Below are 14377 nucleotides of genomic sequence, written 5' to 3' on the forward strand. Positions count from 1 at the left end.
GCGGTGGCTCACGCTTGTAATCCCAGCACTTTGGGAGGCCGAGGCGGGCGGATCACGAGGTCAGGAGATCGAGACCATGGTGAAACCCCGTCTCTACTAAAAATACAAAAAATTAGCCAGGCGTGGTGGCGGGCGCCTGTAGTCCCAGCTACTCAGAGAGGCTGAGGCAGGAGAATGGCGTGAACCCAGGAGGCAGAGCTTGCAGTGAGCCGAGATCGCGCCACTGCACTCCAGCCTGGGTGACAGAGCGAGACTCCGTCTCAAAAAAAAAAAAGAAAAAAAAGAAAGAAATATAATGTAATCCACATATGCAATTATAAGTTTTCTAGCAGCCACATTAAATTATGAAATGTAAATTTTAATACAAAAACAAAGTGTTATTTCAGCATGTAATCAATCTTTAAAAGTTCTTTTTTTTTTTGAGATGGAGTCTCACTCTGTTGCCCAGGCTGGAGTGCAGTGGTGCGATCTCAGCTCTCTGCAACCTCCGTCTCCCAGAGACGATTCAAGTGATTTTCTCCTGCCTCAGCCTCCTGAGTAGCTGAGATTACAGACGTGCGCCACCAAGCCCAGCTAATTTTTTTTTTGTATTTTTAGTACAGATGGGGTTTCACCATGTTGGTCAGGCTGGTCTTGAACTCCTGACCTCATGATCTACCCACCTCGGCCTCCCAAAGTGCTGGGATTACAGGCGTGAGCCACCACATCTGCCAAAGTTCTTAACAAGATAACTTAAATTCTCTTTTTCTCATTCCTCTTCAAAATCCAGCGTGCATTTACACTGAAGGTGTGATACCCTAACTTGCATTAACTTGATTGACTCTCTTAGCTAAGAAAGCCAGGTGGATTCCATTCCGTTGCTTCATTTGCAAGACATTAAGGACTCCTTACCCACTCCCTCCCTCAAGGACTTAATTTACGCAAGCTGACTCTCAGCACATCAAAAGAGTGCAATTAACTGATAAGGTACTGTGGCAAGCTATGTCCAGGGTGCCCAGGAATTCGCTCAGGTGATAGTACTCTAAAGCCCCCGAGTTTGTGTCCCGAGCCCGCACTCCTATCACCTTGTGATGAATTTAAAGCCCCTGCACCTGGAACTGTTTGTTTTCCTGTAACCATTTGTCTTTTCAACTTTTTTGCCTGTTTTACTTCTGTAAGATTGCTTCAGCTCAATTCCCCCTCCCCTCTCTAAACCAAAGTATAAAAGAAAATCTAGCCTCTTCTTCAGGGCCGAGAGAACTTCGAGCGTTAGCTGTCTCTCGGTCACCAGCTAATAAAGGACTCCTGAATTAGTCTCAAAGTGTGGCGTTTCTCTATAACTCGCTTGGTTACAAGAAAGGCACATCTCAATTCCAATAAGCCCCATTTGGGGTGCGCAAGAACCACATGTGGCTGGGCCCCTGGGCCTATACCCTTCACAACACCAGCTTCTCAATGGAAGAATCATGTCCTTCATTCCAACTAGCATTTCCGATATTAGAAGTTCAAGGCCATGACTCTTCTTATATGTATTTTATAGAGTTTTTATCACCTATCACTAGTGATTGTTTATAGCAGGCACTGATATGTCTCTATGCATGTAAAAGTGAAAGAGCCCAAAGGAGTATTGTCATTCAATTCATTGAACTCCAGTATCATGTACCTGTTCCGCAGACATTGGCCATGGCAGAACATTTTAAAGAAGCAAGTCGATGTGTCAGCTGCCTATCTTATCTTGAAAAACCCGCTTACTAGCCAGGCACATTGGCTCACGCCTGTAATCCCAGCACTTTGGGAGGCTGAGGTGCGTGGATCTCGAGGTCACGAGTTCAAGACCAGCATGGCCAAGATGGTGAAACCCCGTCTCTTCTAAAAATACAAAAATTAGCCGGGTGCTGTGGCAGTGCCTGTAATCCCAGCTACTCAGGAGGCTGAGGCAGGAGAATCGCTTGAACCCAGGGGCAGAGGTTGCAGTGAGCCAAGACGGCACCACAGCACTCCAGCCTGGGCAACAGAGCAAGACTCCATCCCCCCCCAAAAAAAAGGAAAAGAAAAAAGAAAAAAATAAAAACCCACATACCTGGAGTGTGGATATCTCTGCTGCTTCCACTGTATCAGTTCACTTCGAAAGGAGCCCAATGGGGATGATGTATTGTGCACCATCTGCTCTGTGGTCACTATAAAAGACATCAGGCCCCATCTCCTGCTGGGAAAACTGGTTTCCAAAATCAAGGAAGTGGAGCCCCAGCTGAGGAGAATTCTTATATTAAAACCCAAGGATGTGGAAGTTCCAAGGTAACCTGCACTCAGCCCACCAACAGCCTTGGAAAAAGTAACTGTTCAAAAGGCTCTCCATTAAATAGGAGCATTAGCTGAATTCTGGCACCTAAAATGTGTACGCCCACCAAACAACAGTTCTCAGCTGTGAGTATAGATTAGAGACAACAAAAGATTTTGAAGAAAATATAACATTTGGGTCATACCCTAGACCTGTGCTGTCCAATATAGTAGCCACCAGTGGCTATGGGGCCCTTGAAACATGGGTGTACCCCATGTGGAAGTGACAATAATTCTGGATACACAAGCTTATCATATGTTATTTAAAGTATTGTTGAATTTTTTTTAATGTCTACAGAAAAATTTAAAATTACCCGGAGATCTTTTATAAAATGCAAATTCTCATTCTATTGGACTAGGCTGGTTGAGAATCTGGATTTCTGACACACACACAGACACACACACACATATACACAAATCTTTTTGAGATGTGGTTTCATGTTGCCCAGGTTGGTCTCAAATTCCTCAGCTCAAGTGATCCTCCCACCTCAGTCTCCCAAATTGGTGGTATTACTGACATAAGCCGCCATACACAGCCTGATCTAATAGTATAATAAGTAGTTTTTCCATCATCTAGAATATTCATTAGATATCTATATTTGAACAGAGTCTGCTAAATTTTATGATTTTGAGAGTAAACAACAGACATGGTTTCTGCCTTCATGGATCTCATGTACTAAAAGAAAAAATCTTGAATAATCAAAATTTAAAAAGAATGCTTACTATGAACAAGAGGGATTTGTTACATTCTATTTCAATCTTCTATAAGAAATTCTACGGAATCAGGAAATGCAGGGAAGTTTCTCTTTGCTGATTTACCTTTTTTCTTTCCACAGTGGATATGACGCCGGATATTGACACAGCCAACAATTGACTCATCATTTCTGAAGACCTGTGGAGTGTCCGTTGTGGATTTCTTAGAACTGCAGAGTATGCCGAGATTCAAACAAGTCATCTGTGTCCTGGGCTCCCCTCGCTTCACCTCTGGACACCATTACTGGGAGGTAGACACGGTGACAGGAAAATAATGGGATCTGGGTGCCTGCAAAGAATCTGTTAATTGACAAGAGAATTGTGTTGTCTTCAGAACTTGGCTTCTGAACTGTGGGTGTGAGGAAAGAAAAGCTCTTTGCAGCCAGCACTGTGCCTTTAACCACCCTCTGGGTGAGTCCCGGGCTATGCAGAGTAGGCATTTTCCTGGATACGTGTATGAGAATGGTTTCCTTTTACAACATTAATGATGGCACTCATATCTTTACATTCACTAAGATTTCTGCTGCAGAGCCACGGTGCCCGTTTTTTGCTCTTGCTGATTCAATTATCGATAACCAAGGCTTCCTATCTGTCCTGTGATTAATCTCGGCATTGACAAATCTACAGTTTCTCCTGAGCAGGGCAAATAAACTTTTAGCCACAAAACCATTTAGACAATCAATTTATGCTCAATGCTAGAAACTTTTCTGCTTGGTACAAGATAATGGAACAAAGTTACAGCAGAAAAATATGGAACATCTCAAACCATGAATGTCAATTGAGTAGATTAATAAGAAATTGCATCTTAAATACTAAAAAGTATTGTTACAGTTGTCCTTTGGGTTTTATGGGCCGTGGCTCCGTGTCCCTCCCACAGCTGTCTGAGTGGCTTTGCTGCCTCTCTGTGCCCTGGCTGCCTCACCCTGCACCATGCCGCTGTCTCATTGACATCACATCTCTTCTGCAAATCTATCTTGCTGTCTGTCTGTTCCTTCTTCCCTGGAGCAGCTGAAAGGATCACCTTGTGAATTTGGCTCTTTTCATAAGTCATTCTCACAGTCTTTACATTGTATCCAGCCTGGTTTTGGCAGAAAGTTTTTCTCACATAGAGGATAGGCCAGGGCTGGACTCTGTCTTTACATGTGGATGTGGAGTGACCCAGAATCCAGCAAAGAGCAAACCCCAAATGATTGCTTTATGACCGGATCCAATTCATTCCAATCACATAAAGTTAACCTGGATCCTTACACACTGTCTCCCAAGCCTCGTTTTCTTGCTCAGACACTGAATCCCGAGGAGTGATCTCATCCCATTGTACATCATCTTATAATAGAACTAAATGTAGGTCTTTTAAAAATATATATACAAAGAAAAAAATCTTCATTTAATATGTGATACATTTTAGGAGGGGGAAATAGATTATATTCAAGTTATTTGAAATTTGAAAACAGGCCAGGTGCGGTGGCTCACGCTTGTAATTCCAGCACTTTGGGAGGCCGAGGCGGACGGATCACAAGGTCAGGAGATCGAGACCACGGTGAAACCCCGTCTCTACTAAAAATACAAAAAAAAAAATTAGCCCGGCCCGGGCGTGGTGGTGGGCGCCTGTAGTCTCAGCTACTCGGAGAGGCTGAGGCAGGAGAATGGCGTGAACCCGGGAGGCGGAGCTTGCAGTGAGCCGAGATTGCACCACTGCACTCCAGCCTGGGCGACAGAGCGAGACTCCGTCTCAAAAAAAAAAAAAAAAAAAAAAAAAGATATTTGAAAACAAAGCTGTTATTTTATGAATTAAGTACAAGTTAATCACTAACCTGTCCATTTCCATGATACCTGCAGATTCATCAGTTTTCTGGTCAAGACCTGAGTCTCAGCCTGGAGGACATTATGTTAAGCAAAATAAATCAGGTCTGGAAAGATAAATACCACATGTTCTCACTCCTATATGGGAGCTAAAAGAAAAATGCTGAGCTCACAGAAGCAGAGAATAGAATTGTGCGTATAGAGGCTGGGAGGGTAGGGGGAGGGGAGCTTGGGGAGAGGTTGGTTATTGGATACAGAATTACAGCTAGATGGGAGAAATGGGCTTTGGTGGAGGCTGGGAAGGGTAAGGGGGAGGGGAGCTTGGGGAGAGGTTGGTTATTGGAAACAAAATTACAGCTAGATGGGAGAAATGGGCTTTAGTGGAGGCTGGGAAGGGCAAGGGGGAGGGGAGCTTGGGGAGAGGTTGGTTATTGGATTCAGAATTACAGCTAGATGGGAGAAATGGGCTTTGGTGGAGGCTGGGAAGGGTAAGGGGAGGGGGCATGGGGAGGGGTTTGGATACAGAATTACAGCTAGATGGAGAAGGGCTTGGTGGGGCTGGGAGGGTAGGGGGAGGGGAGCTTGGGGAGAGGTTGGTTATTGGAAACAAAATTACCGCTAGATGGGAGAAATGGGCTCTAGCACAACTGTGGGGTAAATATGGTCACTTATACATGACTGCATATTTTCAAAAAGCTAAGAGGATTATGAATGCTCCCATCACAAAGAAATAATAAATGTTGGCTGGGCGTGGTGGCTCACGCCTGCAATCCCAGCACTTTGGGAGGCCTAGGCAGGCGGGTTACCTGAGGTCAGGAGTTAGAGCCTAGCCTGGCCAAAATGGTGAAACTCTGTCTCTACTAAAAATGCAAAAAAAAAAATAATAATAAAAAATTAGCCAGGCATGGTGGCACATGCCTGTAATCCCAGCTACTCAGGAGGCTGAGGCAGGAGAATTGCTTGAGCCCAGGAGCTGTTCGTTGCAGTGATCCAAGTTTGTGCCACCGCACTCCAGCCTGGCTGACAGAGCGAGACTCCGTCTCAAAAAACAAAAAGAAATGTTTAGAGTGTGCTAATTATCCTGACTTGATTATTACACACTTTATGCATGTATTAAAATATTACTGTGCCATAAATATGTACAATTATTACATGTCAACTGAAAGTAACGAGGGAAAAAAAGTAAACCAAAACAAAACCTGAGTGTCTCAGAGTCCTCTAATCCCATGAGGAATCATGTTTAAAGCTGATCAAAATTAGGTCTTTATTTTTAATTATGCAAAAAGAGAAAATTCCTTTAATATGTGCCAAAGGGGTTAGGGAAAATGATAAGATTATATTCAAATTATTTGAAATTTGAAAACAAAGCAGTAAAGATCCCACTACACAGAAAGGCATGAAAATGAAAAGATTCGGGGTTGATTCAAATGGAAGAAACCACAACTCACTTCACGGGTAACAATTTTTATTTGAGAACACAAGTTTCACAAGAAAATCATCTTTTATTTTTTAATTGTGACTTTTATCTTAACACTCTGTGAAGTACTCAAGGTCCAAGAAGCTTAATAGTCATTTGTCAAAATAGTAATTATCCAATTTTTTCCTATGAATTATGAAATTTTTTCAAAACCAGAAATAAACCAATGGAAACAAATAAAAATTACCTAGAATTTCCTCAATGGAATGCCTGCCCCTATTACCTTTGAGTCTGATGTATATGAATTTAAACCATTTTGTAAAATTGCAAATCCAATCATACTTAATACTTTAGGATTCCAAGCAAAGCTTGAAGCCTACAACATATTACAGGAATTATCTTTACTGACAACTGATGGAAACAACTCTAAAATAAGCTTTTGAAGTTAGCACATTAAGCCTAATTTAATATAAAGGCAATTTAATCTTATCTTCATATGAAAGAAAAATACACTGTCAGGATGAAGGATTTACTGAAGTTACAATTAACTGGAGATATATCACCAGTAAAAACCTAATTCCCTGTTATAATTAAATCAAAGCCTCATCAGATTAGAGGGTGTGGAAGGGCGTTACCCAGTGGGAGGTGGGAGTCTCACCAATAAAAGGCCCTCGTGTGCCCCTTCCCCACAAGACCTGAGCTCCCAGTGGAAGCAGCAGGAGGACAGAGGAGCTTCCAGCAGAAGAGGTGAGCCCATGCCTGTGTGTGTGTTTTTCCTCCTTAGATGCCTAGAAATGGGGGTTATGACTTGGGGGGATGAATGAGAGAAATTCCTAATTAATGAATTCAACAAAGGCCCTCTGAGTGCTGCCTCAGAGTTGAAAACCAGTCACCCTGGATCCCCAGTCTAGGAGTGGTGGCAGTCAATCTGGTATTCATTTCCAAGGCTGGAGAAGGATGTGATTTTTTTTTTTTTTTTTTTTGGTGAGACAGGGTCTTAACTCAGTTGTTCAGGTTGGAGTGACCTGGCGTGATCTCTGCTCTTTGCTAATTTTTCTATTATTTGTAGAGACGGGTCTTCCTGTGTTGCCCAGGCTGGTCTCAAACTCCGGCTCAAGGGATCTTCCAGCCTTGGCCTCGCAAAGTGCTGGGATTACAGATGTGAGCTACTGCATCCAGTCCCTCTTTTTTTTTTTTTTTTTTTTTTTTTTTTTTTTTTTTTTTTTTTGAGATGGTGTCTCACTCTGTGCCCAAGCCGGAGTGCAATGGCACGATCTTGGTTCACTGCAACCTCTGCCTCCCAGTTCAAGCAATTCTCCTGCCAAAGCCTCCCAAGTGTCTAGGATTACAGGCATCTGCCACCACGGCTGGCTAATTCTTTTGTATTTTCAGTAGAGATGGGGTTTCACCATGTTGGTCAGGCTGGTCTCAAACTTTTGACGACCTCAGATGATCCACCCACCTCGGCCTCCCAAAGTGCTGGACAGGCATGAGCCACCACGCCCGGCCTCCCAGCCCCTAATTCTTATGTTCATCAATCAATCTCTTCCTGGGGTTCCCCTAGGAGGAGGTGAAATGACCCCAGCTCGCTGCTCCTCACATGGGTGCTGCCATGTCACTGGCTCAGGCTCAGCTGCTGGGTCACCAGGAGAACGGACCCTTCCTCCACCTCAGCTCAGAGCACAGTGATGATTCGTGACTTTCTTTCCCAATAGCACTTCAAATCTCTGAAGACGGGGGGTGGGGGGGTGGGGGGATGTGCTTGAGTGTTTGTACTCATGGTCTCATTCTCGGAGTGACAAAGCTGCAACACAATACCTCTATGCATGAAAAGGTTGTCACTCGTCACAACTAACAGGCTTTCACCTCACGGAAATTTTCTTCCCTTGTGCACTTTTCCCCTGGCAGTGGACATGGCTGCACTCTTCCAAGAAGCAAGCAGCTGTCCGGTCTGCTCACACTATCTAGAGAAACCAATGTCCCTGGAGTGTGGATGCGCCGTCTGCCTCAAGTGCATCAATTCACTGCAGAAGGAGCCCCACGGGCAGGATCTACTTTGCTGTTGCTGTTCCATGGTCTCTCAGAGGAACAAAATCAGGCCCAATCGGCACCTAGAGAGGCTGGTTTCCCACATCAAGGAACTGGAGCCCAAGCTGAAGAAGATTCTGCAGATGAACCCAAAGATGCGGAAGTTCCAAGGTAAGGAATCTGTATCCCCTGCCCCCTTCCCACGACCAGACCAGGAAAAATCATTTGTGCAATTGGCCCCTCATTCCATATGGGGATTAGCTGCTGTCTGGCATCTAAAATTGAGATGCTTCTTCATCATCAGATTCTCAGCTCTGACAACACACAGAATCACCTGGTGATCTAAAAAAAAAAAAAAAAAGGCTGGGCACGGTGGCTCATGCCTGTAATGCCAGCACTTTGGGAGGCTGAGGCGGGTGGATCACGAGGTCAGGAGATCAAGACCATCCTGGATAACACTGTGAAACCCTGTCTCTACTAATAATACAAAAAATTAGCCAGGCGTGGTGGCAGGCGCCTGTAGTCCCAGCTCCTCGAGGGCTGAGGCAGGAGAATGGCGTCAACCTGGGGGGGCAGAGCTTGCAGTAAGCCAAGACTGTGCCACTGCACTCCAGCCTGGGTGACAGAGTGAGACTCCATCTCAAAAAAAAAAACCCAATGTCTATGTCATGGGTTAGACAAGGGATTCTCTAAACTTAGTGTGCTCAGATTACCTGGGGATCTCGTTAAAATGCAGATTCTTAACTGGGAAGTCTCAGGATTGATCCCACTGGCTTGGGGATTTTGCTGAGCAGCAAAAACAGAACAACTGAATTTGAATTTCTCTCTAGCAAAGGTTCCCAGGACTCTGACATTAAAATGGGCCTGGTAATTCTAATGCATGGTGAATATTGGCACCCATTGTACCAAACAACCTCACCCCAGGGTTGGGAAGAGTTTGGAATGGAGCACCTATGGTGTTTGTTTCTGTGAGTGTGGGGAGAGTTTCAGACGCTGGTCTACTCATCCGTGCGCCATGGGCTTCAACAGTTGTCCTGGCTACAGAAAATACTATCACTCTCCATAACTCTGGAGAAAAGGGACATTTAAATGAAGAGGTTAGGGTCAGCCTGGGCAAAGAATTACACCTATAAATGGTGGTGGGCCCCTATTATGTCCCCAACACTGGTAGCTTCTGCCCTGACACCCACGGTCTCTACTCATCCACCTACCCATACCTGACTGTGTCTCTGCTGAAATATGGAGGACAGATTCACCCTGCCCAAGTCATGTTTGGAACCCTCTTCCTCCTTCCTTGTCCATGTCCACTCATCTCATTTCATTCCCTAATTCACCATCAAACAGCAATCAATCTCCTCAAGTCTTACTGTAATCTATAAAATCTATATTGGTGATCATATCAGTTTTTTGACTTGAAGGATCATATGTTCTGTAGATTTTCTTTTCAGAATGTTCTGGACAATTAATTTTCTCTAGGCCAGATCACATTGCCTCCTCCATGAGAATTGGTGGCTTCACCTGTCAACCACATACCCAATGCCTTAAATTATTGACCTTTGTATTTGCTGCCCTTATTCTCTACAGTCAGTTATGACGAACAACTTTTTTTTTTTTTTTGAGATGGAGTCTTGCTCTGCCGCCTAGGCTGAGGTGCAGTGGCCCAATCTCTGCTCACTGCAAGCTCCGCCTCCTGGGTTCATGCCATTCTCCTGCCTCAGTCTACTGAGTAGCTAGGACTACAGGCACCCGCCACCACGCCTAACTAATTTTTTTGTATTTTTTTTTAGTAGAGATGGGGTTTCACGTGTTAGCCAGGATGGTCTTGATCTCCTGACCTCGTGATCCGCCCGCCTCGGCCTCCCAAAGTGCTGGGATTACAGGCGTGATCCACCGCGCCCGGCCAACGAACAACTTTCAAATACCTTTCTCTTCTCTCCAAAATTTACCATTGTTTTGCTTAAGGTCTCACCTCCCATGTAGGATGGAAAAACATTCTTTCATCTAAGGCCCCCCTCCTCCTCCTGGCCTTGGAGCCTCCTGATGTCCAGGATCGGCACCTCTGTCATCACATTGTCAGCTGCAGAGATACCCTATCTGCTGTCAGAATCGTGCACAATTAATTTGTTTACAAACGTGGAAAACGAAGGCCTGGAATCATGCTCTATATACTGAATTGAGCAATACAAGGTGGAAGCAGAAACATATTTAATATCGACCATTTGCATTGTCTTAATTATCATTTTTTCACGCATCAAGGTAGTAGAAAGGGGGTCATGGTGTCTGCCTTCAGAGACCCTCCACTCTAAATGAAGAAAAGTCCAATGAAGCAAACACGTGACATAAAGTAAAATAATTGCTACTGTGAATGAGTTGGGTATTGCCATGAAGCATACCTATGAGAATTTGAACTAGTCAGGGAAGTTGCCTCATGAAAAGTTTTGATTTTGGGGGAAGAAGAGAATTAAAGAAACCAAAGTCAAGAGATATTTGGGCCTTTGAAGTAGAGGAGAGGCAAAGGGCTGGCTTCTGTCCATTTTCTGATCAACTTGTTTTCCTTTTCACAGTGGATATGACCTTGGATGCCAACACAGCCAACAACTTCCTCCTCATTTCTGACGACCTCAGGAGCGTCCGAAGTGGGCGCATCAGACAGAATCGGCAAGACCTTGCCGAGAGATTTGACTTGTCCATTTGTGTCCTGGGCTCCCCTCGCTTTACCTGTGGCCGCCACTACTGGGAGGTGGACGTGGGAACAAGCACAGAATGGGACCTGGGAGTCTGCAGAGAATCTGTTCACCGCAAAGGGAGGATCCATCTGACCACAGAGGGTGGATTCTGGACTGTGAGTCTGAGGGATGGAAGCCGCCTCTCTGCCAGCACGGTGCCCCTGACTTTCCTCTTCGTGGACCGCAAGTTACAGCGAGTGGGGATTTTTCTGGATATGGGCATGCACAACGTTTCCTTTTTTGATGCTGAAGGTGGTTCTCATGTCTATACATTCAGGAGTGTCTCTGCTGAGGAGCCACTGCGCCCATTTTTGGCTCCTCCAAGTCCACCTAATGGTGATCAGGGTGTCTTGAGCATCTGTCCTGTGATGAACTCGGGCACTACTGATGCTCCAGTCCATCCTGGGGAGCCCAAATAAGCCCCCACTGCAAAAAAACAAAAAACAGGTTAAGAAAATTACTTGGGTGGGCAGACTTAGGAATTTTCTACTCGGTAAAAGCATTATACAAGGTCATAGGAGAAAAATATGGGACATTTCATGATTATACTTAATCTAATTTGATTAGTTTATAAATTGAGTCCTAAGTATTAATTATTGCCACCATCGAACTCATTGAGTCTTATGGTTCACATCTTGTTTCCTATAGATATGTTCTGTATTCTGGGATCAATTTCCAAATGCTTTTTTATTTCTGTAAGTTCAAGTTAATGTATTATAGAAGTTATGAGTTAAATAAACATTGGAATATCACCTAATGGATTATGTGACTTTCTTTCCTCAGCCTCCTGAGTAGCTGGGATTACAGGCACCTGCCACCACGCCTAGCTAATTTTTTGTATTTTTAGTAGAGACAGGGTTTCACCATGTTGGCCAAGCTGGTCTCGAACTCTTGACCTCATGATTCACCCGCCTCAGCCTCCCAAGGTGCCGGGATTACAGGCATGAGCCACTGCACCAGCCAGATTATGTGATTTTCTAAATGATAGGAGTACAATAGATTTTATTCATAGTAAATGCGTGAGCGTGTGTATGTGTGTGTGTGGGTGGGTGTGTGTGTATTTGCACAGAGAGCTGGAAAAATGCCTATGTCCTATCCAGAACTGAAAAAACAAGCTGTTGCCATCATTGCTCAGTATAGGTAACATTTTCCTGGATGTGCGTTCATCTACATTAACAACGATAATTCTCCCAATTAATTATTATAATTATTAATTATAATTGTTACAATTAATAAACCTCTGCAGGCTAACAAAGCAAAAAAAAACACGACACATTACTAATATTAGAAATGAAAGAGGGGCCATGTCTACCAAACTGTTGAGCATTAAAAGGATAATCAGGGACTGTTATGAATGACTCTGTTCCCACAGTTTGATAACCTAGGTGAAATGTATCAATTCCTTGACAGACCTAATCTTTCCAAGGTCACACTAGAAACAGACAATCTGAACAGCCTCTGCCTATTAAGTGAATTAAGAACATTCCAAAAAGACAACACCAGAACCAAATGCTTTCTCTTATGAAATCCACCAAATTTTTATGAATCCCAACATATTTTCACAATATAATCCAAAAATTGTGCTCCTAGGTATGTACTCAGCTGAGATGAAAAGTTATGTCCACACAAAGTCTGCACAGGAATGTTTACAGCAGCTTTATCTATAACCACCCAAACTAGAAGCAAGATGTTCAAGAGGTGAATGAAAAAAAAAAAATCATCCACAAAACACAATATGATTCTGTGATTTAAAGGAGTTCTCCATCAAGGCATAGAAAAGGCAATGGCATGTATCAGAAAGACTGTGAGGGCATGCCTTTGCGTGGATGAGACCACACAGAAAGGCAGCAGAGCAGGGTGACTTTATGTTAGTGAAGTAAGTTCATCTGAAAAAGCTACATAATACTGGGTTGGTGCAAAACTAATTGCGGTTTTTGGCATTTAAAGAATAGCAAAACTGCAATTACTTTTGCACCAACCTAATACATGATTCCAACTATATGACATTCTGGAAAAGGCATAATCAAGGGGACGGTAAAAATATCAATAGTCGGTAAGGTTTCTGGAGAAAGAGGACAGAGATTCATAAGTAGAGGGAAGTTTTGGAGCAGGGAGAGTACTCCTCATGAGATCAAAATGGTAAACATAACATCATAAATATTTCAAAATTCACAGAAATGTGTAACAGGAAGAAAGAACACTATGTGAAAGACAGACTGTAGTTACTAATGTATCCCTTTGGCCTTTCTCTTCAAGGATTCCCTGAGGAGACGGAGCCCCAGTGCCCTCAGGCATCCATGCTTAGAATGAAGCCACACCCCACCCCTGGTATCCAGAACGCCCCTGGGAGAACTGTGAGCAGAAGGTCCTGTGCGGCAGAACCCCAGGCCGGAGGGGCAGCACATCCAGCAGTTCTGTTTTCCCTCCCTCCCACCCCAGGCTCTTCTCCTGTCATTTCCCTGCATCTCCTTGTTTCTTCCTGTCTGGATCTTTTTTCTTCCCTCCTTCCCTCCCTCTCGCTCGCTCGCTCGCTCGCTCTCTCTCTCTCTCTCTCGCGCGCGCGTTGCGTGTGCGTGGTCTTTGTCACTGCTGCCTTGGCCACCTGCAGACGTCTCTCTCTGATTCCAACCCTGGGTTCACTGACATCTGACATGGGATGCTCTTGGTGCTTCCTGGCACACTAGCCCAGTCCTGAGAGGGAACTGGCAGCCACAGGCACACCGACTCATGGGGCACAGGAGCCTATGAATACATGGCCCCCTCTTCCGAGCTGCAAGTGGACTATTTGTTTTTTTTATTTTTCGAGACGGAGTCTTGCTCTGTCGCCCAGGCTGGAGTGCAGTGGCCCAGCTACTCGGGATTACAGAATTGCTTGAACCTGGGAGACGGAGGTTGCAGTGAGCTGAGATCACACCATAGCACTCCATCTTGGGTGACAGGGCAAGAATTCCTCTCAGGAAAAAAAAAAAAAAAAAAAAATTAGCTGGGCATGGTGGTCACGCCTATAGTCCCAGCTACTTAGGAGGCTGAAGTTCACTTGAACCTGGAAGGCAGAGGTTGCAACGAGCCAAGATCATGCCATTGCACTCTAGCCTGGGTGACAGAGTCAGACTCATCTCAAAAAAAAAAAAAAAAAAAAATCTCCTTTAATTCTCACAACCACCCTACAAAGTAGGTATCATTACTTCCGCCATCTTACAGAGGGAAACTGAGACTGAGGGAGGGAGGGGACTCACCCAAGATCACACAGCTGGCAAGAGGCAGAACCTGGCTGCCTGGTTCCAAAGCCCATACCCTTAGCTGTCATGCAGTACAGCCTCTGCCTATTCTGAGCACC

General features: G+C 44.4%; 1 protein-coding gene and 1 long non-coding RNA gene across 3 annotated transcripts in view; one reads left to right on the forward strand and one right to left on the reverse strand.

The window, feature by feature from the left end:
• Nucleotides 1–5918: 5918 nt before the first annotated feature.
• On the forward strand, nt 5919–11792 carry RFPL1 (ret finger protein like 1). 2 transcript variants are annotated; one of them, XM_030816058.1, is made up of 3 exons: nt 5919–7033; nt 8195–8485; nt 10879–11792. In XM_030816058.1, exons 2-3 carry the CDS (start codon nt 8200–8202, stop codon nt 11457–11459), a joined length of 867 nt encoding a protein of 288 aa, XP_030671918.1. In that variant the 5' UTR covers nt 5919–7033; nt 8195–8199; the 3' UTR covers nt 11460–11792. The 2 variants fall into 2 exon arrangements, with proteins under 2 accessions (XP_030671918.1, XP_030671917.1); XM_030816057.1 differs by lacking the exon at nt 5919–7033 and having other exon boundaries at nt 7722–8485.
• LOC115836002 overlaps nt 9925–14377 on the reverse strand; it is a 32589-nt gene continuing 28136 nt past the window's right edge. Inside the window, exon 4 of the long non-coding RNA XR_004030998.1 lies at nt 9925–11466. This is a non-coding gene — a long non-coding RNA (uncharacterized LOC115836002). The remainder of the gene's footprint in view (nt 11467–14377) is intronic.

The sequence above is a fragment of the Nomascus leucogenys genome, chromosome 7b, assembly GCF_006542625.1.
Source record: "Nomascus leucogenys isolate Asia chromosome 7b, Asia_NLE_v1, whole genome shotgun sequence".
In the NCBI taxonomy this organism is placed as follows: Eukaryota; Metazoa; Chordata; class Mammalia; order Primates; family Hylobatidae; genus Nomascus; species Nomascus leucogenys.

Coding starts and splice junctions, on each gene's coding strand:
- RFPL1 (XM_030816057.1), top strand. CDS start 8,113: ATGAAAAGGTTGTCACTCGTCACAACTAACAGGCTTTCACCTCACGGA. Junction 8,486..10,878: donor AAAGATGCGGAAGTTCCAAG/GTAAGGAATCTG, acceptor TCCTTTTCACAG/TGGATATGACCTTGGATGCC.